The sequence below is a fragment of the Cydia pomonella genome, chromosome 19 (assembly GCF_033807575.1).
Source record: "Cydia pomonella isolate Wapato2018A chromosome 19, ilCydPomo1, whole genome shotgun sequence".
NCBI classification, from domain to species: Eukaryota; Metazoa; Arthropoda; class Insecta; order Lepidoptera; family Tortricidae; genus Cydia; species Cydia pomonella.
In genome coordinates this window covers 3,664,360-3,691,202 of record NC_084721.1, presented here as the reverse complement: position 1 = coordinate 3,691,202, position 26,843 = coordinate 3,664,360, and the positions used below count along the sequence as shown (strand labels likewise).

At 38.8% G+C, this 26,843-nt stretch overlaps 1 protein-coding gene across 1 annotated transcript in view; it reads left to right on the top strand.

The window, feature by feature from the left end:
* LOC133528248 (transcription factor IIIB 90 kDa subunit) overlaps positions 1 to 25,125 on the top strand; it is a 56,792-nt gene extending 31,667 nt beyond the window's left edge. Inside the window, exons 5-12 of the mRNA XM_061865543.1 lie at positions 11,594 to 11,743; positions 13,236 to 13,462; positions 14,024 to 14,165; positions 15,127 to 15,270; positions 16,626 to 16,862; positions 17,414 to 17,648; positions 18,479 to 18,654; positions 20,393 to 25,125. Of these exons, the coding sequence (XP_061721527.1) occupies positions 11,594 to 11,743; positions 13,236 to 13,462; positions 14,024 to 14,165; positions 15,127 to 15,270; positions 16,626 to 16,862; positions 17,414 to 17,648; positions 18,479 to 18,654; positions 20,393 to 20,517 (1,436 nt within the window). The 3' untranslated portion in view covers positions 20,518 to 25,125. The remainder of the gene's footprint in view (positions 1 to 11,593; positions 11,744 to 13,235; positions 13,463 to 14,023; positions 14,166 to 15,126; positions 15,271 to 16,625; positions 16,863 to 17,413; positions 17,649 to 18,478; positions 18,655 to 20,392) is intronic.
* Positions 25,126 to 26,843: the final 1,718 nt, after the last annotated feature.

Below are 26,843 nucleotides of genomic sequence, written 5' to 3'. Positions count from 1 at the left end.
TGTGTTTGTTGTTAATAAGTAGGTATGTACAGTCGCCATCAGATATATCGGAACGGCCAAACTGACAAATATCTGAACACGCCTCTATTACCAGGCTTTCGAGTGCGTGTTCAGATATTTTTGAGCACCTCGGCCGCTCCGATATATCTGATGGCGACTGTACAGAAAAAGAAGAAAAATACTATATTCTCATTCATTAAGAGAGTGCAGAGACATGAATCAGCTCCATATAAATGATTTAATTGTATTTATGTAACCGAATAAGCAATCTTTTCTGACCTTGGCTCCATTGTTCGTGCGTGTATCGTTACAACATACTCAAGAGACAGTCTCTTAACTAAAACATTATCCGATTGTATACCTTACACCATTACTTTAAGGTCCATATATATTTAGTCAAAACTGTCTATAACGCTGTAGCGTAAAAACAGAGTGACGAATTGGATCTTAACTAGTTAGTAATATTGGTTCTATATGTGTCACCCTTTGGTGATATATGCGTGGAAATAGTCCGTGCACTTTTATGACAATTCGCTATTGTTTTTAGTGGTATCGTATGTGAATATGTTCGATATGTTGATCGCATATACCCATGGTACAGCCAGCAAAAGCAGCGAAGCGGGCGACGTGTTCAAAATTACCTGACATCAAGTGTGACTTTTCGTATCTGTCATCCCGATATATTTACTTTTTCTACTCGTCTGTACTGTAATGGTTGACTTAAGATTTCGTATACCAAACTATAATTGCGTACTTTTCATATAGGTACGGGCTCTCAACTGAACTATAAAATTTCTTTTCATACGCTCTAGTCCACTATAAAAATAGCGCTCCCATAGAACGGAGGACGGGTGGGCGTTGGCATATTATTTTACTCACATTTTACTGTTTTGACAACCCTATACAGTTGTGAAGATATCTTTTGTGTAAGAAAAATAAAAATAATCTTAAACTTTAATAAAATCTGTTTGACGACTTATCTCCTAAACTTCGTATTACGACGACCTTTCGAAATAAAAATGCAATTCCAACACGTTTTATTGCCATTTACTATAAATAAATAAATAAATATTATAGGACATTATTACACAAATTGACTAAGTCCCACAGTAAGCTCAATAAGGCTTGAGTTGTAGGTACCTAGACAACGATATATATAATATATAATTATAAATACTTAAATACATAGAAAACACCCATGACTCAGAAACAAATATCCGTGTTCATCACACAAATATATGCTCTTACCAGGATTTGAACTATAAAGACGTATAAACTGTACACTACAATCATCTGCAAACTACCATCGTCAAGACTGTTAACTGACGATTGGTAAACCTTATTGCAAAGACATAAGATCCACGGACGATCAGTTAAAATTGCTGTTACTATGACAGACTAATATTTTGGCAAGGATTTCAACTGGAGCCACTTCCTGAGTGTCTTTTGGTTCGAGGCTATGTTTGCTTCCACTCGGAAGTAGATTCACGTTGTATGTTTGTATATAGACATCACATAGTGTTTGTATAGTGGAGGTCATTCGTTTATTTGTACGGTCGCGTCTGAAAATATCGATACGGACAAAGTGCCAAAAATACGTATACACTACCTTAATATACGGGCAATAAGATCGTGTATACATATTTTTGGCACTTTTTCTGCATCGATATTTTCAGACGTGACTGTACAATAGGCGAGGTTTATTTTGGGCGATGTTTATATAAAAATCAGATGTTTTGTACACAAAATACGCTCTTAACACAAAATATATTCCTTTTTTTTTTTAATACCACGACGGTGGCAAACAAGCATACGGCTCACCTGATGGTAAGCAGTCACCGTAGCCTATGGACGCCTGCAACACCAGAGGTATTACATGCGCGTTGCCGACCCTTAATTTATCTTATCGTGGTCAGAGCCCTTAGTGTAAATTTATTCGATTTCATGACGTGACGTACGCGTTTGCGTTCAGTCTCATTTAGTATGGGATTTAGAAACAGCGCGCCAAGCGGGACGTTTTAGAAACTCAAAATCCCATACAAAATGAGACTTAACGCAAAGTCACGTTTCGCTATCGAATAAATTTATACTAGGGGTACAGAGTTTCTTAGTTTAAACGTGCTAACCGCAAAGAAACAATACCGTTGACAACATGATACTAACTACACAGTTATATACAGCATAATTAGCAAATTGCAGCGTGTTGCCACCTGGTTAACAATGAGTCGTCACACGGTCAACTTAGACGAGTTTTTTCTTATTATTCCGTCATGAGTTGACGGGTTTTATTATTTTACAGTACATATGGTGCTACTTTACCGCACTAGTGCGATAATTAGCACAATACGTAAGTAGTATGTCGAAAATTTAAAGGGCAGTATGTACTGTAAAACGTTGTACGATACATGTGCGAATAGGTAATTCGCAACTCCCTTCGGACGTGTTATAATTTGTCGCAATTCGTTGCGAATTTCCTATTTTTCGGACTTGTATCGTAATCAACTATAAACACACTTTTATTCTTAGCCTTGATAAAACAATAGGAGTATGTAATACCAATATTTAATTGTTAACAATAATGATAGGCCTATGTTGCCGCAATTTATTACTTGTTTATATTATGATATTAAAAACGAAAAAAAAACTATTGGACCATTTATATTTCAATGTCATTCCACGTGACGCTGACGAAGGTAAAGGAAAAACACAAAATACTTCCAATCCGGTAATACCACGATACAGCGTGAAATTTAAATCGCGAACGCATTTTTTTCTTAACTCCATAATTGATTTTATTATTACAAACAAAGTTGGCAGCGATTTTGATAGCACAGACTGAGCAAGTGTTATTTTAAAGTTTTTAAATGTCAACTAATCATAAATAAATAAAATATATAGGACATTATTACACGAATTGACTAAGTCCCATAGTAAGCTCAATAAGGCTTGTGTTGAGGGTACTTAGACAACGATATATATAATATATAAATATTTATAAATACTTAAATATAAAGAAAACACACAACCTGGCCCGGAAAACGGAAACATCGCCCTAACTTTGCGCCGTTCCGTGGAGCAAGAGTTGGGTGTATTGGGAATGGGGTGGGCATAGGTATATAAATATTTGGGGACAATCTTACACAGATCGACCTAGACCCAAACTAAGCAAAGCTTGGACTATGGGTACTAGGCGACGATATAAATACGTACATCTATAAATACATACTTAAGTATATACATAGAAAACACCCATGAGTCAGGAACTAATATCTGTGTTCATCACAAGAATAAATGCCCTTACCAGGATTTGAACCCGGGACCATCAGCTTCGTAGGCAGGGTCACTACCCACTAAGCCAAACCGGTCGTCGAAAAACCAATCAATTCAATTATGACGTTTAACACTTACGCTGGGCACACACACTGGGCTATCAAAATTGTTGCTTTTTTTTTGCTTTGATATATGCTCTGGTATCTCAACTTTGTCAGTATTTAGATGCGAAATTAAATATTTAACGAGGCGCCTGATTATATTTTTCAAATTTAACGCTTTTTTCATTGACAAAGCGTCAACTTTTGGGCTTGTCAGAGTATTTAAAACTCCTGGTCACTTACCGGCTGAATTTAGGATTGTGGCATGAATTACTGTTAAGATATAATAGTCATAATGTAAGTTGGTAAAAGGGCATTATTTTTATTTTTTGTGGATTTTTTCGTCAGATTTAGATAAAATTTGAAGAGCTCCCCTTTCTAAGCGAAAAAAATACTAAATTCAAATTTGTTTTAAAAAAGTACCTAAGTTATTTTCTGTTTGGTTTCGAAAATGCCATACGTTTTTGTAACTCAGAGGAACATATTTTAAGAGATACGTTCGGTAGAATAGCGCTTCTATTATTGATGTTTTAACACACCCTATAAACTAAATACTTCCTCTAGTTTCTTGTACTGTATTTCATGTCCCTACCAAATACATAACCATTCTATGTTGTTGTTGACACCAAGAGTCCTTAAGACTATCGGTGTTTAGTTTTCGCTCTGAATTAATATAATTTATATCAATCAGTGGTAATCGCTGTGGGCCACACATGCATATTGTAAAAAACTATAGTAATTATTTTTGTATGTATTACTTTTAGTGGCTGTTTGTTTACCCTAATAAAGAGAAAAAAAAAATAGCAACCTCTATGTTTCCACCAAATTAAAAAAAAAGTGTAAACGCCACATAACGTCACTCGATATAACGATTCACTCCTTATAGCGTCGATATTTGTTGGCTCTAGAGCTATAGCTGTTTACTTTCATATTAATTTCTCTCTATATTACGAAATAGACTCAAAAAACGTCCGGTCCCTTGAGTGTCGTTAGTCGCTATATAGAATGTGAATGTACACTGTACTTTTAAATAAAAAAAAAATTACGCGATTTATTTTTCATTGGCATTCAATTAAGGAGATTTCAAATTGTTGTTTGAACCGGTGTTCCGTTTTAGTCTTACAAAGTACTATTGGAAAATGTCGTTTTGCTTTAAATTTGTATTTTTTTGTTTTAGAAAGAACTCCGCAAATGTAAGCGTGAGATTCTTTTATTGGGCGCTTTATGTGCAAAAATGAAATAATCTCAAGCAACTGCTATCGTATCGTATCGTTACTAACTAGTAACGATTGTTGTTACTTATTATTTTTGTATATATCGTGCTTGCTTCTGCCAGTGGGTCACTCTTCCTTTCGGGCATTCTCGGCTCAGCATTGCTCCGAGCAATTATTAGCAATCAATAAGAGCGTACTCCCATCTTAAAGGCCGGCAACGCACTTTGGTGTTGCAGGTGTCCATGGCCGGCGGTAATTGCTTACCATCAGGTGATACGTCTGCTCGTTTGCCTCCTCTATCATAAGAAAAAAAAAATAGGGTTGGAACAACTTTATATGCGTGCATGACCACAGATAAGATAATGACTTGAATGTTGACAGCCCTAAATAGGCGAAAGGGATACATTAGAAAGGGACAGCATGATTCGTCCCTGAATCGCTGTCAAACTTCGGTTTCGTAGGAAGTGTCATTTCTGTACGGTAGTATTATTATTTATTCTTCCTTTGGCGAAAAATTTACTAGGTAGGTATATAAAGAGTTAAATATCACCCTGTATGTATTAAAAAGAGTCGGGTCGTTGAACTAAAGTTCGTTATAATGTAAATGAGTCTCCCAAGGTGCAATCAATGTCACGGAAATCTGTTCAAGTTTGCTCGAGTTTAAAATGCATAAACATCTATACAAAATTCAACCTTATTTTAAAGTGAATAAGAGTCAAGAATTTCAAATGTCGCAAATGTTGCCCACGCGCATGCGAATAAACAAGTTTTGCTTTGAAGTTGTTTATTTGTTCCAAAACTGCATGTGCTGGGAAGGGGAAGTAATTGCATTTACAATTAAAAATAGAATAAAAGGTAAACTGAATTATGTTTTTTAAAACTCGAATTGCAACGATTGCCCAATTATTTTAATTTAATTTATTTATTTAAGAAACAAACAGTCTTTTATAGGTATATTTAGCACAGGAACTTTTCTTAAAACTAGACTTACAGTTTCCTTAATGAAAATATTTTAACATTATGCTTATTAAGTAGTTTCTATTTACATAGTAAAACAGAGCTATTTGTGCGCGCAAAAACAAAAAAACAAACAAAAGAAAAGAAAAATTATGAGAATAAAAACATAAGAGCATTATAACAACCTTATGGTATTGTTTACAACCTGAAATCTCAAGGATTTATTATCTATTAATAAAGAAATTATAAAAAGCAGTAACATCTAATACTGAGATTATTTCTTTAAAGCGCCAATCTAAACATTTGGGTTATTAATTATTACACTGCATAGATAGTGTTTTAAATCTATTAAGTTTCTCACAGAAAATATCAAGGCTTAGAAATTTTTCGTTGTACAACCTGCACGCCCTTCTAACAAAACTATTTCTTGCGTAAGCAGTCCGACTACGGGGGATGTAAAAGAGGGGTTTTTTCCTGCAAGCACGTTCACAACGTCGAGGGACTCTGAAGGAAAGTGAATGTAGTAAAAACGGAGCATCAATAATATTATTAATAATCTTATAAAGGGTTAAGATATCGGTACGTTCGCGGCGATAACTAAGGGATGTTATATTATGTACTCTCATTGCGGTGGCGTAATCTGAGTATTTATTTCTAATTCTGTATTCTATTGTCTTAGCAAACTTTTTTTGAACTCTCTCTATCCTATCACTATGTATTTTATACAGTGGGCTCCACACAGCACTTGCAAAATCCAAACGACTACGAACATAACTGTTAAATAATACCTTATAAGTTAAAAGTCTCTTAAATGGTTTACCTACGCGTAGTATAAATCCTAACTTCTTAAATGCTTTACCTAACATGTCATCAATGTGAGATATAAAAGTGAGTTTAGAGTCCATTATGACACCGAGATCTCGAATCTGGTGAACACGACCTAATTTTTTATCGCAAAGTTTATAATCAAAATTAATACTATTCCTTTTCCTGCTAAAACTTATTGCTTACTAAATGCTTTGTTCGTTATATGTAGGCTTAGGTTAAATCATACACCTAGTATTAAATGGCTCCTCTACACGATGGCCCAGCGCTGGACCAGCGAGATGGCCATGCGGTGATTGAGAGCACGCACTATGGAATAGTCTACGTGTAGATGCGTATAAGCACCATCGCTGGCCCACAACCTTTGATGTGCGGACGAAAAACCGACACTGTGGCCATCCCATCGCCATACGGCTGCGCCATAAGCCATTCGACACCACTTCCCTAAACGCTGGCCCATCTTAGTGGGCCAATATGATGGCCGATCATGTAGAGGAGCCATAACGCATTCACTGCCGGGCCACCGGGCAAATGGTAACTTTTGATTTATAAAACGATCATTTCATTTAAAAATTAATATATTAGATTGTAAAATGTGTTTTAAAATAAAATACATAAGAAATATATAATACACGAGTTCACGGTTTCTTGTAATTTGTACTTAGTCTCACTAAAAAAAATTTGAATCAATAACTTCTAGCAACTTAAATAATTTTCCTTCTCTTTAACATTGTATTCATACCTAAAAAAAATTAGAAAATCTAAAGACAGAATAAGGCACTAATCAGTCTTGCAGTTGGCCCTTATTTCAGAGATCAATTTTACAATCAACGCATATGTGGTACGATCGGGGTCCCCCTTGGCGACGCCCTTGGCTTTGTTGCACACACAGCAGACAAATCTTGTCTGCCTCTTAAGTCTAGCAGGGTATATGGTACATGTAGTGCGTCCTCATGGACCTAGTGCTGGTCGAGGGGGAGGTTTGGGCATACTATTCCCCAAAACTCTTTTAATTTTTAAGCGCAGTTCTCTCGGTAATCTGTCATAATGACAAGAAAAATTCGCCTGTACGTAATTTAGCACCTAAGCATGCATCCTTTTCAGCATTTAAGCATTAGTACCAACCAGATCTAAAACCCTATAAAGTATGGCCATGGGCCAGCGACGTGTCTTTCGGCTGCTCGTATATATCGAACATTTTTTATCGATTATGTCCACACCGCCCTTAATAGTCAATGATCATATTGGGTTTTGGGTTACTTCGTCAGTCCTTTGTGCATGATGGTAGGAAGAAAACAAAATCACAGCCTCATTTATTTTCGGCACATGTGACAGTAAGCTGAAGCATTTAGTAAATCCATACAAAGAGCTCCCCGGTTCTCTGTCTTATTTGGCTGACACTCTGGTGGAATGTGTTGATCACTAGCGATAACTGGAAGCCCATTGTGGTTTCGTTTAAATGATCTTCCTCGATAAACCATCTAAAATGTAATTATTTATGTTGTTAGGTATCTCAGACACTATAGAAACATAAATGTATTTCTGAGGTGACACTATGAACAAGTACATAATTTTATGAGGTGACGTATGTCAGACTCAGGACTTATTGCTGTACTCACGTCTGTAGGACACCCTCAGCTTGTATCTCCCGGTGTGTGCGGTGCGTCGCCGACTCGCCGCTCGGGCGTCACTGTTCGATGCCACGAGTCGTTTGAGGAAGGTAATAAGCGAGACAGAGCTATATCGTACCGTACCGCCGTGTCACCAAACCAAGTTGGTGGTAACTAGTGGGATTTTTTTCCCAGTAGTTACCAGTGGTAAAAGGTGAGAAAAAAATCCCAGTAGTTACCACTGGTAACAACTTAGTGGTAACTAGTGGAAATAACCCGTGTTGACCTAGTACTTCCGTTTCCTACAAAGTATAACAAACTTTTACATCCGCCAATGTCAAATTTGTGGAGGTCACTGACCCTTTCTCTACAGTCGCCTTCAGATATCGGAGCGGCCAATGTGCTCAGATATATCTAAACACGCGTTTAATGTCAAGGTAGTTCAGATATTTTTGAGCACCTCGGCCGCTCCGATATATCTGATGGCGATAGTACAGAAAGGTCGTAAAGATAACTAGTTTCTTCCGTAAACCTTACCGAGTAATTAAAAACGGTTGAAATGAATAACTTAGTTTCTTCGGCCATCCCCTGTTTAGAAATATAGATCGTGTCATTCACGAAGACGCCTGCCTTGACTCGTATTGTCCTATTATCAAAGGTTAGATTTGACAAATCTGCAGTGCCGGATTAACCATTAAGCAAAATAAGCACTTGCTTAGGGCACCACGTCTAGGGGGGCACCAAAATCGTAGGAAAAAAACGCGCAGGCTGCATCGCAGACGTAGTACTTATGTACACGAAACTTTTTGTCGACTTTGACGTGTGCAAGTACCCATCTAATAACGAAGGGTCGTAATAGAGTGAGGACACGTAAGCAAATCTCCAACCCTTCGCGGAGGCCATAAGCTCATAGCCAAAATATCTTACCGTCGGGCTTGTGGCCAACCGATTTTCTCGACGTAGATTACCGATTTTGTAGCGAATTTTGCTCTCTTGCACGCCAGATGTGTCGGCCTGGCCGAGTTGCTGCAGAACCACGATCCTGCGACCTAATTGTCAAACTGTTATAAAGGGCCCCGCGACGAAGGCACAAAACCAAAAGCAACTTATCAAGTTTCGGTTTCCAGTTGAGCCAAAGGCCGAGCAGTAGGAGAACCGTGATTACATAGGTTCGATTTCAAGCCACTCTTTTGCAGTTCGGCGTTAGGTCTTATGTGACGCTAGGCCTTCTACTTTGTGCAAACTGCCTTACTTTCACTTAACATGGATCCAAATCTAAGCTGTCCTCTCTCGAAGCTGGGCCTTCTGCCTTGCTCACACCTCGCCATCAGTTGTATTGTATGATAACCCACCGCGATCGGACGCTCCGGACGTTCAGCCATTCATACCTCGCCAGTGGTCAAATTCAAATGCTTTCTTCCAGCTCGACCTTTGGGCTCATCCATGCCTCATCCATAAGCGCCGATAGAACGCTACGCGCGTTCAGCCTTATGAAAAGCTCAGCCTTAGACTTTGCCTTTAAAAACACTGATTTAAACTTTCACGATTTAGGCCAATCAAATTAGATCCAAATAGCGTTTTGAGGAATTAATTCCCAGCAAGCTGGAAAATGTATTAATACTTTCATTTCATTCTAAATGCGTGTAATCCAAGTTTGCTGCATCCCAGGTGGTATGCATACATTTTGGGATTCTTAGGAGATAATTTTTTCCTTTCGAAACCACTTGATTTTGAAGGACATAGGACAGTTCGTGGATTAGACACTGGTAAGAAGGCGTTTTCGGATTTTTAACATGATTTTACCAAAAATAAAAAATATCGACCTTTTTATACAATTTAGACTAGGAATACATATTAGGGTACCTTCAAAAAATCAATATGTTTTATTGCAAGAACATAGTTAAATTACATTTCGGATCCTCAGATATCAGTTTTAATCATAATTAGAACAAATTTTCCGCCGGACGTACCGTTTTCGATTTTCAAGCAAAAATAACTGAAAAAGAGGAAACATTTATGCACACTTCCTGGAATGGAGCAAACTCGGATTACACGCATTTTTAGGACCAAATTCTAAAAAAACTAATTTTATTGGCCTAATTGTAACACATTATTACTTAAGAAAACGGGATATAGGCTCTAGAGGTTGCAAAACCCTGTGCGGAGTACGGCCTATGCCTTTTATATCTTCTCACACTTGGACATTGGTTGGCTCGCAGCCGGCCTTATGCGAAGCACGATCTTCAATTTGCGAACACTTGACCTTACATACTGTTGGAACATTACTGCTGCAGTACTGTCAATTTCCGTGATAAAATGATGTGTTGGATTTAAAATTCTATTCTCAGCAGTAATGCGGCAATAAACGTCACTCACTTTACCAAGAAAATTCAATGTAATCTTGATGAGGGGGCACCATGGTCTAGAAATGCTTAGGGCATCAAAATGTCTTAATCCGGCACTGCAAATCTGCGCGTCATCGTGGATGACCCGAACTATAACATAACGTAGTTTTGTTTTGATCGTAGAAATGGTACACGACTCTTTAATATGGAATTTAGATAGGTAATTAAAGTATTTACAGTCGATGAGACGTTTGAATTTCTTAAGGAGGTCTCAACGACTTTACTGTTTTGACGATTAGACCTTTTTTATTTCCTTTCGAATTTCATGATCATGATTATTAATAAAATTTGCGCCACCACGTACTATCATTACGTTAAAGTACCAAGGGCCCAGGGCAATACATTGTTATGAAATACGAATACTTTATTAGCTGCCGTTTCAACCAGTTCAATCAATGTATCATTATATATATATATATATATATATATATATATATATATTCGTCGATTTGTAATCATTTGTAACTGTTTGAGATATTCGTATCACAATGTCAAAACTTGGCCTAAATTTAAACCATAATGGTTATATGTAGAAATTTATAATAGGTAGCTTGCAATGCAAACTCGCAAAGTACAAGGTTTAGGCGTGTTCGAGCCGATACGGAGTATGCTTAGTTTGTTGTTGAAATTTCCTCAAAGATGTCGCTGTTCCCTACGCCAACTAGATAACGATAGTTTTTGATAGAACCTATATAAGAGAATATCATTGTAACAAAATCGTTGATTGGTAACGTAGCAACGTGTATTAAGGCGCTTGCTATTCAAGGAACAGTAACGGCTCATCTTAAACTTTAAGTTTAGCACAAAACATCGTGTAAAAACTTAATTATCTAAGGAAATTCTAATGCCTAGGAATGGTATAGCACCTGTCCGATATGCATTGCGTCTCACTCTCTCATTAAGCAAAATGTGAAATGCAAATACACATTCGACCAAGAAATTGGACGGGTGGAAAACCATCCTTAGGCTCATGTGGAGGACACGATAATTATCATCACCTCATAACGTTGTCTCGGCATTTTTGCCACGGCTCACTTGGGGAGTGTCAGGTCCGCTCGGCCACTTAATCCCAAGAATTGACCGACGGTTTGAAAGCTGCATGTCTTACCGCTAAACAATATTTTTCCGGAGAGCACGATAATACTCGTATACCTGATTACTTAATATTAGCACGATTTTTTTTTTCAACCATGTTTTCTCTTTGATTCCAGACCCTTGCCTCTACATTCTGCGGTTCTCATCACAGCTGCAGTTCGAAGACAAATCGCACGAAGTGAGCATGACGGCTCTACGGCTGGTCCAGAGGATGAAGCGCGACTCCATACACTCGGGGCGACGACCGTCTGGCATTTGCGGCGCTGGTAAGTGGTGGTAACTTAGTTTGGTAGTAAGCAACTTATTCCACTTAAATAAGGTTTATGTATGGTCAGTAAGTGAGCATGATAGCTCCTCGGCTCGTGCAGAGAATGAAGCGCGACTCCGTACATACAGGAAGACGACCGTCTGGCATTTGTGCCGCTGGTAATATGAATATTTTATTACCCACTTCACACACTTTACGTTGGTTATGTGTGGCATATGAATTATTAGCAATAGCAATAGTCTAAACGTGGTTTCCAAGGAATTTTAGGGAAATCCCCGGGGGCCTATCGCGAAAACAGAAATTCGCAAATTGCGGGGATCTTTCTCTTTTACTCTCACTAAGACGTAATTAGAGTGACAAAAAAATGCCCGCAATTGACGAACTTAGATTTTCGCGGTTATAGCCCCGCTTACATCTCACACCTTGGCGTTCGGACCACGCCGTGGCGCAAACTCTACTTTAGTTTTGTTGTAGCCATAAATAAAAAATGACAAAGAAGTCAGAGAACTCCAAGAATCATACACAAAATAAGCAATTGTCATCTAGCGCCATCGTCTTTAAGAAAATGTACGAGCGCTTCCCCATCTCCATACAAACCTAGTCCTCATTTTATGGATATTAACATTCCAGAAAATTATAAACTGAAATAGGTATGTATCATGCACTAAAGAAAAAGTGATCAAGGCCACCAGTGGCCGAAGCGGGAATAAATATTTCATAAAATAATTTGATTTGTTCCCTAATTGGATTATAGAATAGTACATTACGATACAAGTGCGAAAAATAGGAAATTCGAAACGAGTGGCGATAAATTAAAACACGACCGAAGGGAGTGTTTTAAATCGACACGAGTTGCGAATTACCTATTCGCACATGTATCGTACAACGTTTTACAGTACATATGGCCCTTTAAATGTTCGACACAGTACCGTAATATGCTACTTCTCGCACTAGTGCTATAAAGTAGCCCCATATGTACTGTAAAATATATTTACTTACGCAACTTATGTATATTTGGCCGCGGATTGACGCACGCGCGCCGCCGGCCGCCCTGCTCGCTGCGCCACGCGCCGCGTGCGCCCACTCTGCGGTCTTTTTTATTTATTTCTTTCAATAGAGTGGTACTCTTAAATATAGTCGTAGCCCCACAAAACTCAAGAATGAGTCTGACTGTGGGGTCGAAAGTCTCTAGTTTTATAGTAGGTATTAAATTACTACAATGTATGAAATTTAAATTTAGTCTTATTATTTTCACGTCTTATGGCTTCAGGCAAAATATTAAGTAAGTATGGAATTCTTTTTCTAAGGGTTGTATACCCGTAGTTATTAACAATATCTTTCTACCTTCGTTTGATTTTTATTTTTAATCGTTACAAGAAAGAAGCGGTGGTATTCTTTCATCTTAACGACATCTTAAAATATTTTATTAGTTTATTTGTTATATACGTGTCACTAAAATATGTAAAATAAACTTTATTTTTCTTCGTCAGCCCTCCTGATCGCCGCTCGCCTCCACAATTTCTCCCGTACACCGGCCGACGTGGTCCGGATAGTGAAAGTCCACGAATCCACGCTGCGCAAGAGACTCCTGGAGTTCGGTGATACTCCGTCCAGCGCGCTGACGCTTGAGGAGTTCATGACTGTGGATCTCGAGGAGGAACAGGATCCGCCAGCGTTCAGAGCGGCTAGGAAGAAAGATAGAGAACGGTTACAAAAGGTAAGAGACTCCTGGAGTTCGGCGACACTCCGTCGAGCGCTGACGCTTGAGGAGTCCATGACTCTGGACCTCGAGTAGGAGCAGGACCCGCCGGCATTCAGAGCGGCTAGGAAGAAAGATAGAGAACGGTTACAAATGGTAAGACTCCTGGAATTCGGTGGCACTCCGTCGAGCTGACTCTTGAGGAGTTCATGACTGTGGACCTTGAGGAGGAACAGGACCCGCCGGCGTTCAGTGCGGCTAGGAAAAACGATAGAGAAAGGTTACAAAAGGTAAGAGTCTCCTGGACACTTCGGTGACACTCCGTCCAGCGCTGACGCTTGAGAAGTTCGTGTGGACCTTGAGGAGGAACACGACCTGCTGGTGTTCAGAGCTGCTAAGAAGAAAGAGAAGGGCTACAAAAGGTAAAAGCACTATACATACCTCGGCGGGAAATGCAGGGTTGCCCGCCTCAGACCTATTCGGCCTCGCTTCGTTCGGCCGTCTGTATGTCTTCGGCCGGCAACCACTTTCGTCCCGGCCTCGGTAGTAATGTACTATTAATTAAATTGTGTTTTTCAGTTAATGGAAGAAGAGGACGGTGAGAAGGAAATGACTGATCTGCAGAAAGAGATAGACGCACAGTTAGAAAAGGACAACTATAGAAGAAAGAAGGCAGCAGCTTCAGCAGCGATGCCCTCGACTCCCCTGTCGTTATTAAACGGTAAATAATTGGTTCATAAAATTGTCCATTAGATCACACCAACAATGATTTTTTTATTTTTTTTAGTTATTGATTCAACCACCAGCACTACCAATGCCGGATTTAGAGGTCTGGAGGCCTCGGGCAATAAACGAGTGGAGGCCCCCTGGCCCCAAATTATATTTCAAATAAAATGGTAAATTTTCCGATGTCTCTATTGTGGGGGCCCCTCTTTTGTGGAGGCCCCGGTTGCCCTTCCCTAAATCCGGCCCTGAGCACTACATCTAACATGATATATCTAGGTCTGAAATTAGTTTATATTGCTCTACCTTATAAAACAAACGATACAGCAAAATCGAGTTTTGAATGAAAATCTTAAATTCGCTGTACGTTTTTAACTATAGTATCTGAGGCAACATATGATGTAATAAAAAAGAACAATTTGGTTTAAAAAAAACGACTACTTTGGCTACATCTTCTCTGCTTAAGCTTATATTGACTAATCTTAACAAGAACTATATAACAAAGGGACTATTTTTTGATTTGTCTAAGGCGTTTGACTCCGTTTCTCATCACCTATTATTATGCAAGCTTGAGATAGTTGGTATCAGAGGGCCAGCACTGTGGATGTCCTCATACTTAAGCAATCGCCTGGCGGCTCGGAATACTGAAATACCTCTGATGTGTTTTATGATCTTGTTGTACAGTCTACTATTAGACAACTGAATCAAAATAGTACATTACGATACAAGTGCGAAAAATAGGAAATTCGAAACGAGTGGCGATAAATTAAAACACGACCGAAGGGAGTGTTTTAAATCGACACGAGTTGCGAATTACCTATTCGCACATGTATCGTACAACGTTTTACAGTACATATGGCCCTTTAAATGTTCGACACAGTAACGTAATATGCTACTTCTCGCACTAGTGCTATAAAGTAGCCCCATATGTACTGTAATATGTATTTATCTTTTCTCAGATGATGGCACATCAGAAGATGCGGAAGCGTCCCGGTTTGCCGCGGAAGACACATTAAATCTCCTCGGCGAGATCGCCAGCGAGGTTCAACCGAAATCAGAAGCTTCGCAGAAGCAGGAGAAACTCAAGCTGGAGAAAGGACTAGGTAATTATGACGTACTAGCTCCTTTCCACGAAATCGATGATAATTGATAATAACTATCCTTTATAATATTAAGTTTGACGACCGGTCTGGCCTAGTAGGTAGTGACCCTGCCTATAAAGCTGATGGTCCCGGGTTCAAATCCTGGTAAGAGCATATATTTGTGTGATAAACACGGATATTTGTTTCTGAGTCATGGGTGTTTATCTTATCTTATACCTTTAAACGAGCAATTCTTGTATATATATATATATTTCTGTGATCTCGGAAACGGCTCTAACGATTTCGCTGAAATTTGGTATATGGGGGTTTTTGTGGGTATACAATCTATCTAGATTAGTCTTATTTTTGGGAAAACGCGTGTTTTCGAGTTTTCATGCGTTTTTCTTTCGACGCAGAATATGGTCGCTAATTTCGTGTTGCCGGCCACTGTCCGTCTGGTCCAGCGGGTTTAGACGCGGACTGCTAAGCGAGTGTTACGGGTTCGAATCTCGCCCGGTGACTAACTTTTGTTTTTTTTTTTATATGTTCATGTTTATATATAATTTTTTAATTTTTATTGTTTTAGACAAGTTTAATTTAGTAAAAAAATGTAGTTAAGATTATCACCTATACACCACCATATTACAATAAATAGTCATAACCTAGCAAAGCTCGGTCGCCCAGGTACTATGTATTTAAGTATTTATAATTATAACATATTATATATATCGTTGTCTAGGTACCTACAACACATGCCTTATTGAGCTTACTGTGGGGCTTAGTCAATTTGTGTAATAATGTCCTATAATATTTATTTATTTATTTATATTTATTAAGTAGGCATTGTTGATAACTTTTAGAGGAAGCGCCGGACTGCCTTCAGCATGGGTTCAAGTTATCAGAAGATTGCAGTACTGCAGATGAGATTACTCTAGGCCAGAAACTAGTGACGTACACGAAGGGAATATTTTGCTCCGGAGTGTACGTCTAGATTTGAACGATTACAATTTAAAAGCACTGATAGTCGGAGCGATTATTTGAGTTTATATTTATTAGATTATGTGAGTTAAACCCTTTGACAACCGAAGACTATGTCAACTATGAATTCGCGGTTAACGATGACGCGTCGCACACGATAGGTGTGCCATTCATAGGGTTTACTATATTGCCAACTAGGTACAACGAATTTAACATTATATCAATTGACCAACTCGTATGTTTTCGCACCATCTGAATGAGCCTTAAATATGATGATAGCGAGGAATATTTTCTATAATTATATCGTTTGGTTATCATATATTGTGTGATTTATTTCATTTGTGTTTTATTTCTCAATCTTGTATACTTCGGTGAACTGTGGTAATTTCTCATTCCAGGTCCGGACTTAGCAGTAATAGGTCTAGGTAATAGGCCTGACCACCCCGAAGAGAAAGACAAGTTCCTAAAACCCGAGCCGAAGCCCCAGTTCGGCGCGGACCTGGTGGCGGACGAGCTCGTGCTGGCTCCCAGTGACGAAGACTACGTCAGCTCGCTTATTATGAGCGAGGAGGAGGCGAGGCATAAGACGCAGCTGTGGAATAAGATTAACGCCGGATATTTGAGAGATCAGAAAAGTGAGTTTCCTTTTTTCATACCATGTCCGTGTATAGGGGTGTCACGGTCGCCATGTCAGGAGATACGAGAGACCAAACGAAATCGAATATCTAATGATGAGTAAGTAATGATTTATTTATTTCTCTAAGGTCGAATATGATATAAGAGGCTAAAGAAAAGTCGCCATCAGAGTCAATAAATATGTATTTTAGAAAGAGATGCAAATAGTGATGTAGGCTGTAGCAATGGCTGTAGTTTTGTCATTTATAAAACACGATCTAATTATATCGTAGCGATTAAGGTGCTCACAAATATCTAAACACGCCTGTATTGTCTAAGCGTCAGTACTTGTTACAGACAGTCGAGTATGTATATCAGATCTGTCTGTTAAATTTTTACGGCTAAACCATTGAATAAAATTTTACAAAAAAAATTGCACGTAGAAAGATTATATAACTTTATTTTTGTGAATTCACCCTTAGGAGGAATGGTGGACAATCGACATAGACCAAATCCCTTGCGAGTGAAGTCGTGGGTACAGCTAATAAAAGAAATTATTTTAATTTCACAGTCAAAGAAGAAATGCGAGCCCGAGAAAAGGAGGAAGGCAAAGATAAAAAGAAGAAAGTCCGTGGCTCATACAAAAAGAAGACTCCTTGCAACGCTGCTACGGCCGGAGAAGCTATTGAGAAGATGTTGGCAGAGAAGAGAATCAGTATGAAGATCAACTACAATATATTGAAGACGCTGGATCATCCCGGGGCTCCGATGTCACCTGTCAGAGAGGCTGCTACCCCTATTCCTGAGTAGGTTAACTTTTATAAAGATTTTTGGCTTTTATATCTCTGCTAACTATCTGAAAATGATGGTGGAGAAAATTATCAGTATGAAGATCAACTACAATAGGTATATTGAAGACGCTAGATCATCCAGGGGCACCGATGTCTCCTGTTAGAGAGGCTGCTCTTGAGTAAGTTTTCTTTTATAAGGCTTTTATATATCTGCGGGCGTTCTATGCCTAGGCTAGTGACGCGGTTATCTTCAAATGCGACACCGTTATGGATAGTAGAACGCCAAAAAGACCTCTTTTCAGCAAGCTCCTCCCAACGTACTGCGATGGCGCATAGAGTGTTTAAGAGCAAGTTCGGCCTGGGCAGCCACATTAGGGTTCACGCTAGACAACGTCCATAATGTTTATTTAGGGTCGTTGATAGAGAAAATAATCAGTATGAAGATCAACTGCAATACATTGAAGACGTTAGATTATCCCGGGGCACCGATGTCTCTTATCAGCAACCCCGGTTCACATGACCCGTTTTATTTGACGATTTTGACTATACATAGCGCACGTACATTATATTTCGTCACTTCATTTTACAGATATAAATTTATATTAACCATGTAGTTTCCCTATTGTACAGCATCGCACACATTTAAGAGTAACTATTTTGATTAAAACTGCCTTTTTTTTAACGCTCACCGGCACCGCGTTTATCTCCCGCGCTGGCGCTGTCCATTTTTTATTTGTGCGTGGTAGCGTCCACACGTCGGTCTAGTTGCCGAAATTTATTTAAGAAACAAACAGTCTTTCATAGTTATATATAACTATTACAATAAGTTTTCATTTATCTAACAGATCGAAACCTCCCACCCCCGCCCCGGTACCCGCTTCTCCAGTGCCCAAGAAACGCAAGAAGAAGGCTCCCCCCGCCGCGCCCAGCCCCGCCCGCCCCGCCCGCCCCGCCCGCCCCGCCGCCGCGCCCGCTACTCCAGCACCGGCCACGCCTGCACCCGCTACGCCGGCTCTTACCGGTAATGAAGGATTTAACGAATGTTTGAACCCGGATATGTCCTTAAGCTACGTCCAAAAGGGAGGTGCCTATGAGCACTGTGAATGTCGTCTCGCTTTGTGTGGTAGGGCGCAGCATAGCGGATGTCATTCCAGATTTAGAGCAGTGCCCAACTGGGGAAGTAGCACCTTACAGAAAACCGCAGCCAAATGACACTAGACCCTACTCATAGTGTTGTGTTCCTGCAGGTGAGTAAGGTCGCCAGAGCTCTACGAGGGTGCGGAGCGTTAGGGTCGGCAACGCGCCTGTAACTCCTCTGGAGGCTACGGAGACTGCTTACTCTCAGGCGAGTCGTATGCTTGTCTGCCACAGCCGTAGTATAATAATTTTTTTATTAGCCTACGCATGGTTCGGCTTTCAGTACAGAACGAACGAAGAATCGGCGCTCTGCCATCTGAGTATCGATCCAGAGGCCGTGAGTTCAAGTCTCACCCAAGACAGTATTTTTTCCACTTTTAAATGTATTCCAAGCTTAATAGCATCGTTCGCAGACATTTCTGCTTGCTAACATTTAATTATATACACCGTGTTTTTATTGAATTCCGTTAACTTCCAGGTTAAGGTCCATCCAGTTTAAGGAAACTAAATGGAATAGTTAATTTAAAAAAAAAAATTGTATTTTTTTTTACTATTTTTATAAAAAGTAACTAAATGTTGCAAATAGCGTTGTTGTAACACGGGCATTACATTTAACTCAACCAAACAATTGAAAACTGTGACATATCAATGTCATTTCAAACATCGATTGTCCGAGATAGTACTTACGTTTAGTAGCAAATGTATGAGCTCGCACTAAACACTAATCAATAAGTAAACAGGCCCTAAGGCAAGTGTACACGCTCGTAAGGGCCTTATAAGATAAAAATTAATTATTGATTATCTCCGAAATGAAGTTAATTAGAATATCGGTGTCTTTGAGAAAGTTACTTAATTTAAGCTCAAGAATGCACCCACGAAATTAACGCAAATAAAAAAAAACACGGACAGAAAACCATAAGACTAAAGAACCCATCCACCCCACATCCTCCTTCTAGGGAGAAGGAGCAGCTAGAAATTTTGTATCTCAGTGTAGGCAGCGGGGCGACACGGATCCTTTCGGGCATTCTCGGCTCCGTTCGGCTTAGCATTGCTCCAAGCAATTATCAGGGTTGGCACAACTTCACGTCCCTTTGCGTACACAACCACAGATAAGATACTGACTTGAATGTTGACAACCCTAAATAGCCGAAAGAGATAGTGCCATACATTAGAAAGGGACAGCATGATTCGTCCCTGAATCGCTGTCAAACTTCAGTTTTGTAGGAAGTGTCATTTCTGTACGGTAGTTCTATTATTTATTCTGTGGTGTAACCGTGATACAAAATTTCTAGTCACTTTTCCGCGTGCCGCCGCGGCGGACGATGCCAAACTGTGTTCGCCACTTTTTGATATTTAACAAATTTAACACATATCAGTGAAAGAATACGGATCAAAGTCAAATGACGTTCTAAAAGTTTTAATCATGTGTCGAAAGTTGGCATTAAATTTACTTTGGCTACAAAGTGTTCTTTGATAATCCACCTCCATTTCAAATTCTCTTTGCTATTAGGTATAAACGCCGGTTCGAATCCGGCTTAAAGCTTCACGATTAAAGGGCTTCATCAGTTTTTATTTAATAAATGACATCTATTTCAGTTTATAATCATTTGTTTTTGTTTTAGACGCAGGCGACGATTATGACGAAGATGTAGAAGTGGAGCCTACCGCCGCCGCGGAAGAACTCTCTTTAGGCGCCCTACTCCAAAATGGACAGGACGACGACTATTATGATTACGAGGAATACTAATAGTATCTTATACAACCGTGATATAATAGAGAGCTTTTCAGTCGAGTACCGTGTTTGCTGAGTTGCCTAAGTAAGGTACGAGATTGAAAAGCTTGATTATATCACTATTGTATACAATTCTTTTTCTACGAGTCGTCTAGAATAATACTTTTTTGTATCTCAGTAGACAAAATGTAGACATAAACGTGTGACTCCCGCCCCACGCCCGCTTGGTCTTTGTATGGAAGCGCGTCGGCAAGTGACTGGTGATTTTTTTTATAGTTGACTACAGCGTTTCGAAATGCATCTTAGAGTTGAGTACATGAAAAGTACGCAATTATAGTTTGGTATACGAAATCTTAATTCAATCATTACAGTCGACTAGTAGAAAAATACATATAGAGAGGTCTTCCGTTTGTTTAGATCTGTCGAGTAGGGATAGCGCACCTCAAAACACCTACGCATTTGATTTGATAAGGTACAATAGTAAAGAGATGACAGGTAGAGCCGGCAGATGACCGAACGAGATGCTCTTACGGAACTTTCAGTAGGAGTAGCAGAGAAAGCGTTATTATTGTTTGTCCTTGTCAGAGTCTCATTTTTCCCCACCGTAAATTATAGTATGGTTTATGGTGGGCAACAAATAACCCGACCAAATTACGTAGGTTGTTTTTGGTATGTAGTCAGGAAATTTAAAACATGTTTTAATTTTGTCGCATTGCGTTCTGTCCCTCACATCTATAGGATCCTACCATCTATGGATGGAACGCATAAACTAATCAGTCGGTACTTTTTTAAGATTACTGGTTATGTAACATACCTAACTACTTATCCTACTATATTTTGATACATTAGGAATAACGTACCTAATGATTTAGTTTAAGGTGTTAATTAGTTGTAGTTTAACTTATTGTATTCGACATATGATACATTGCTTACCCAAGTTAGTACAATTAGCTTAGACGAAATCTATGAATCAGAGATAAATCTGATCGGGCCATACATATTTACCTATCCATACATACTACGAAATATGGATATTGAATAATTGTAAAAAGACGTAACTAAGGGTAGTTACGTCTTTTCACAACAGTCAATAGGGATTGACTGTTGTGAAAATGAGTTATTTCAACAAACCACGCACGAAATAAAGCACTAGACAAATATTGTAAAAACGTAGACCGCAGTTATTTTTTGACGCTATTTCTATTAAACACATCGGAAATTCAAATATTTCTTCTATAGATTCTTGCGTATTACAGGAGGGATAGGTCGGCCTATTCTTATTGTACCTTATATAGGAGACGGGAGGGGGTCAAAAACTGGCAAAAATCGTCTTACGTAATAAATAATGTTTCGTGGTCGCGCACTGTGCGATTTAAGAGGAATTTCCTCCCGCGGACGCTCCGGCTGTGGAATGAGCTCCCTTCCTAGGTTTTTCCGAGAGTATACAGTATGGGGTTCTTCAAAAAAGGAGTGTACAGGTTTTTAAAGGGTCGGCAACGCGCATGTAACACCTCTGGAGTTGCATGCGTCCATAGGCTACGGTGACTGCTTACCATCAGGCGGGCCGTATGCTTGTTTGCCACCGACGTGGTATTAAAAAAAATGAATGGCGCCTCGTCAGTCAAACACCTAGTGCTTTAGGAACATCATCGTTATCAGCAGACCGTATATTATTCACGCTTATAATAGTTATAATAAATACAAAAGTAATAGGTATTTTCGTAGTCGACATCTAGCATCGAGTAGCGGAATTATCAGTACCGCTACTTGTCACTAGATGTCACGAGTGTCGCGACTGACCAAATGTAAATTGCTCAACAATTTACAACTAATATTACAAGCAGAAGGAGTAGAAAATAGAGTTCCGGTTAATCCGGTTATAATATTAGCTGAAAATTGTTGAGCATTAGACTTTTCGTTCGTCGCGACATCTATTGTCAAGTAACAGTATTGATAGATAGATACTTGACAGATGTCGACTACGAAACTAATAAGCGTTTTGGTAAGAAAACTGATGCATGGAATGAGCACCCTATGCTTATAGTAGTTAGATTTTTAGCTGGCCCCGAACGGCTTATCCTTTGTCCATTGTTAAGCAAAAAAAGGGTCGTATAATTCTAATTGGCACCTGAGCGCGGGCTAGTCCAATGCTCGAAAAACCAGCGTAGGTGCGCTCTCCGATAACGCGCCTTTGTTACGCATCTCGAGGACACATTTTAGACTGGTTCTGTAGCGTTCGACTCGCCGGCACTCAGTAACCGTAGAGGGACCACACAAGAAATCGCAAATTATTTTTCCATTTGTTTATTTTGAATCTTATTGCAATTTTCATAGGAGTTGTTATTCAATAACCGGTTAAAGTGACCGGTCCATTTTTTATACAGTAGCACGTGCGGTTTTACTTAACAATAGACAAAGGATTAGGCGTTCGGGGCCAGCTACAAATCGAACAACTATACTTATTTATCTATGGCTCGATTATAGCTGTTGGTACATTGTGTATGAAGGACTGATTTTATTATTTTTAGTTTGTAAAATGTAAACTATGTTAAAATAGAAGTAAGAAACTTAGAGAGTTTAAGAAGTTAAACAATAATGGCGAATTAGGAGTTGTGGCAGTTGTCGGGTTCATCCAGAAATCATGTGATTTTGCGAACTATTGAGCCTCTCACCTCCTTGGTGACCAGATCATGCGCGGCAGACGGAAACATGGTATGGCCCTAACTTGGCGCCGTTCCGTCGAGCAAGAGTTGGGGGAATTGGGGATGGGGCGGGAGGAGGTTACCCAAACTGCCTAGGACCGAAGTCTGTAAGAATGATTCGAACCCGACACCCCAACAGGAAAGAAGAAGACCAGCTTGGTGATTTTGATGACAGTTCGTGAAAATTTAACTCGTGAAATTTCGTCACACCTATCCTAACATCATCATACCTATATGACTTATTCCGTGCTATCTTCACACATAAATAAATTAGATCAGTGGTTGGCAATTTTTTTTCATGCGGGGCCAGAAAGTTTAAGAAATTTAAGAGAAGGGCCAGAATTGCAGCAAAACTGTATTTTGATTTTCGATTTTCGTGAGCCAATGCCATGTACTTATTATTTCATAGAACCGTCGGCGGGCCGGATAAAAGCCTTCCGCGGGCCGGAGCTGGCCCGCGGGCCATACTTTGCCCACCACTGAATTAGATAATAACATGATTTCTGGTTGAACCTTGCTACCCGCAGTAAGCTCCTATTTATAAGTTTGTCACCACATCGAGAGATGTACATTTTACTTGTATTTTACCTAAACTATGTGTGTTATTTAATTGCGCTAGATATATTTTTAATGCATTATTTCGTTCTAACATTGCATTTTAAATATAAAGGTTATATTTTTTCAATCAAATTAGTTTCCATGTTAGCTCTTCATATATGTATTCTATCTTTATATGAGGTATTGATCGTTTGGTCTGACCTTTAGACCAGGGATGTCACGAATGCCGCATTCTTCATATTCGCGAATGCGAATCCGAATGTCCAGGATGCGAATGTCCGAATGCGAATACTAGTGTTAGGGAATATGTAGTTGTTATCGTTCCTAATTAGAAAAACATGTTAGTGCATACAACATATGTAACCTTAGAATGGGATGTTCTTAAAGTATTGAGAAATGCTGTCTACTGGTCGAAATGCATTACTTGAACAGTTTGCGCGCACTGCCCTTACGCGAGTCGACGAGACAGAATACGACCTGCGTACATTCGCATTCACAAAACATTCGCTTCATTTGAAGCAAATGTGAATGTTTAAAATGATGCGAATATTCGTATGGATATTGGAGGGTCTGTCATCTTGTGGCCGTCAAGTGTTTTCTTGTGCATAGTAGGTCCTTCCATCTTGTGGGCTACATCTGAACAATAAACATCACACCTCGCGCCAAAAATCGGACGGCTCCTGTGCTGTCTCCTACAGATCATGCACGCTCCCTATACTAATGCGAATATTTGTTGACATCCCTACTTTCGACCTCCCCACTTTGGTAGAATTCATCCAAATTGGTTGAGACTTGTTGAGGCCGCTTGGCTGTCTGAAGCTTTCAATTAAATCACTTGGTGATTATTGAGTAATTTTTTTCTCTTTTTTTATTTTATAATTTATATAGTGGTGTGTCTAATGAAACAAATCAAAATATTTAAGAAAAGTAATTAAGTTTGTCCAAATCTCAGTATTTTTGACAAAAGATCTTCAATAACGTTAGGGGTGTACACTAAACTGCGGATATAACTGACCCCCCCGCAGACAAGTTTCTACGCAGGGGGATCAGTTATCTCTCCAGCTTACTAGACCTACATTAAGCGGAAAAAAGGTGTAAATAATTATTTTAATAATTAAGGTATTTGTTGAAATTAGCTAGAGCGTTTGAATTTAACTGAAAAAGATTTTTTTGAGAATGTTTTATGCAACGTTTCAGGAAAAGTCACGGGTACGCCATTTTTACATTACTTATACCTAGGAGTATACCTTAAAACAACATTTTAAATGATTTGTTATGTTAGTAGAGCCTGGTAAAGCTTAACATAAAAAAACTGTTTGTGTATTTATAATAGCAATAAATATATACCACCTATTTTATCTGCCTTTGTTATTTTAATATGTCTTTTTAACCCACTCAGTGCTAATCACGACACGTTGTCGTTTTGCCTCTACGGAGCATTTTCGCTACATACCGGGAAATCTATGTTATCGGCTACGACGTAACGCTACTACCGTAGCTAAACGGTGAATGTATCTGTTAACCAGTAAGTATTGAATTCTATTTAATTCTTAATTACTAAGAGCTTTCATACGTACTAACGTGGGTCCGCGTTCCGGGCATATGAAAGGTTAATGTCTCTCTAGCTTTAATTTTCATAAATCATACATACATACATACATACATACTTATACATAATTACGCCTATTTGCCGGAGGGGTAGGCAGACACCACAGATGTCCACTTGCTACGATCCTGACAAATCTCGCTCTCCTGTGCTCTTGATCTGACCTTTCTTTAGATTTCATAAATCAGATATAAACAAACAATTATATACATGTCTATAAATTACTCCTTAATTTTATTGAGTTATTTAATAATTTACGCTCACGCCCATTCAAAAATAAACTCTTATATCTATAATGCGGTAGGTCTAATTTGGAAGATTAAATATTATCATAAATTTTAAGCAAACAGGCATTTTAAATTTATCTCATATGATTACCTACAAATAAGCTTATTTGCACTTTAACTTCCTACATTTTAGGTTCAATTTTGATTGTACACCAACACATCCATACGTCTTATGGATACGTGACAATTGTTACATAATCATGCAAATGCCATTCGTAACTGCGCGATGCATTTTGCGTACTTTGGTGCGTCACTTATGCGTCGCTCACTATTGGACAAGTCGGAACTTGCGCACTAGACTTAGGTTTAGGTGATGTGATCATGATCATGCCATAAAAACTAGTACTAACTTGATATGTATAGAATGTTTTGTTTATTGGTCTATCATGTCGTGTGTTGACAAGTATGTGACACAAAAAAATGCTACTTTTTTTATAGTTCAAAAATAAACTTTAGACCATGGATGATAGAGTTCAATTTCGTAAACTGTCATTGGTTTTAACTTTAGGGTGGCGTACCACTGGTCCAAACATGTCTGTGGAATTCGGAAGGAGGAAAATGTTTTGGATATTTTGCAATACCCATAATGATGTCACATTATGGTGTTTCTTGCTAATAATATTTAGGATTCTACAAACTCGGATTTGTTTGTTTGGAATAGGTTATTTATTTTTTAAATAAGTTTATAGATACCTAGTGGACCTAATTAGGTACCTACCTATTTTTGAGATTTGAAACCTGAGTATCTAGAGTCGGACCAATCTAACTTTGCATGGCAATGTGGCGTGGGGTGGTAACTGGTAATGTCATAATTATTGTCAAATTTCTGTTAAAACATGATTATGGCCCGGCCTCACTTTGCTCTATTTAAGTTTCTGCCAAGTTATTATTTATACAGACTAGGTAGCTACCTACTTATTAAGATTTTGTTATTGAAAACAAAAAAAAAGAAATTAAAGGGCTAACCAAATTTTTACAACATGATTTCACTTCCATTTGTATTTTTATGAAAAAATCTTAACAATGGAAATGAAATCATATATAAAATCATCTTTATCTTAAATATAATACCGCATTATCATTCAATAAATTATTTAAGATAAGATACCTATAGACAATCTTTATCCATTTTTTTTTTCAAATTGGAAAGTGATTCACAGAACTCTAATTCGGACAGCACTATCTGAG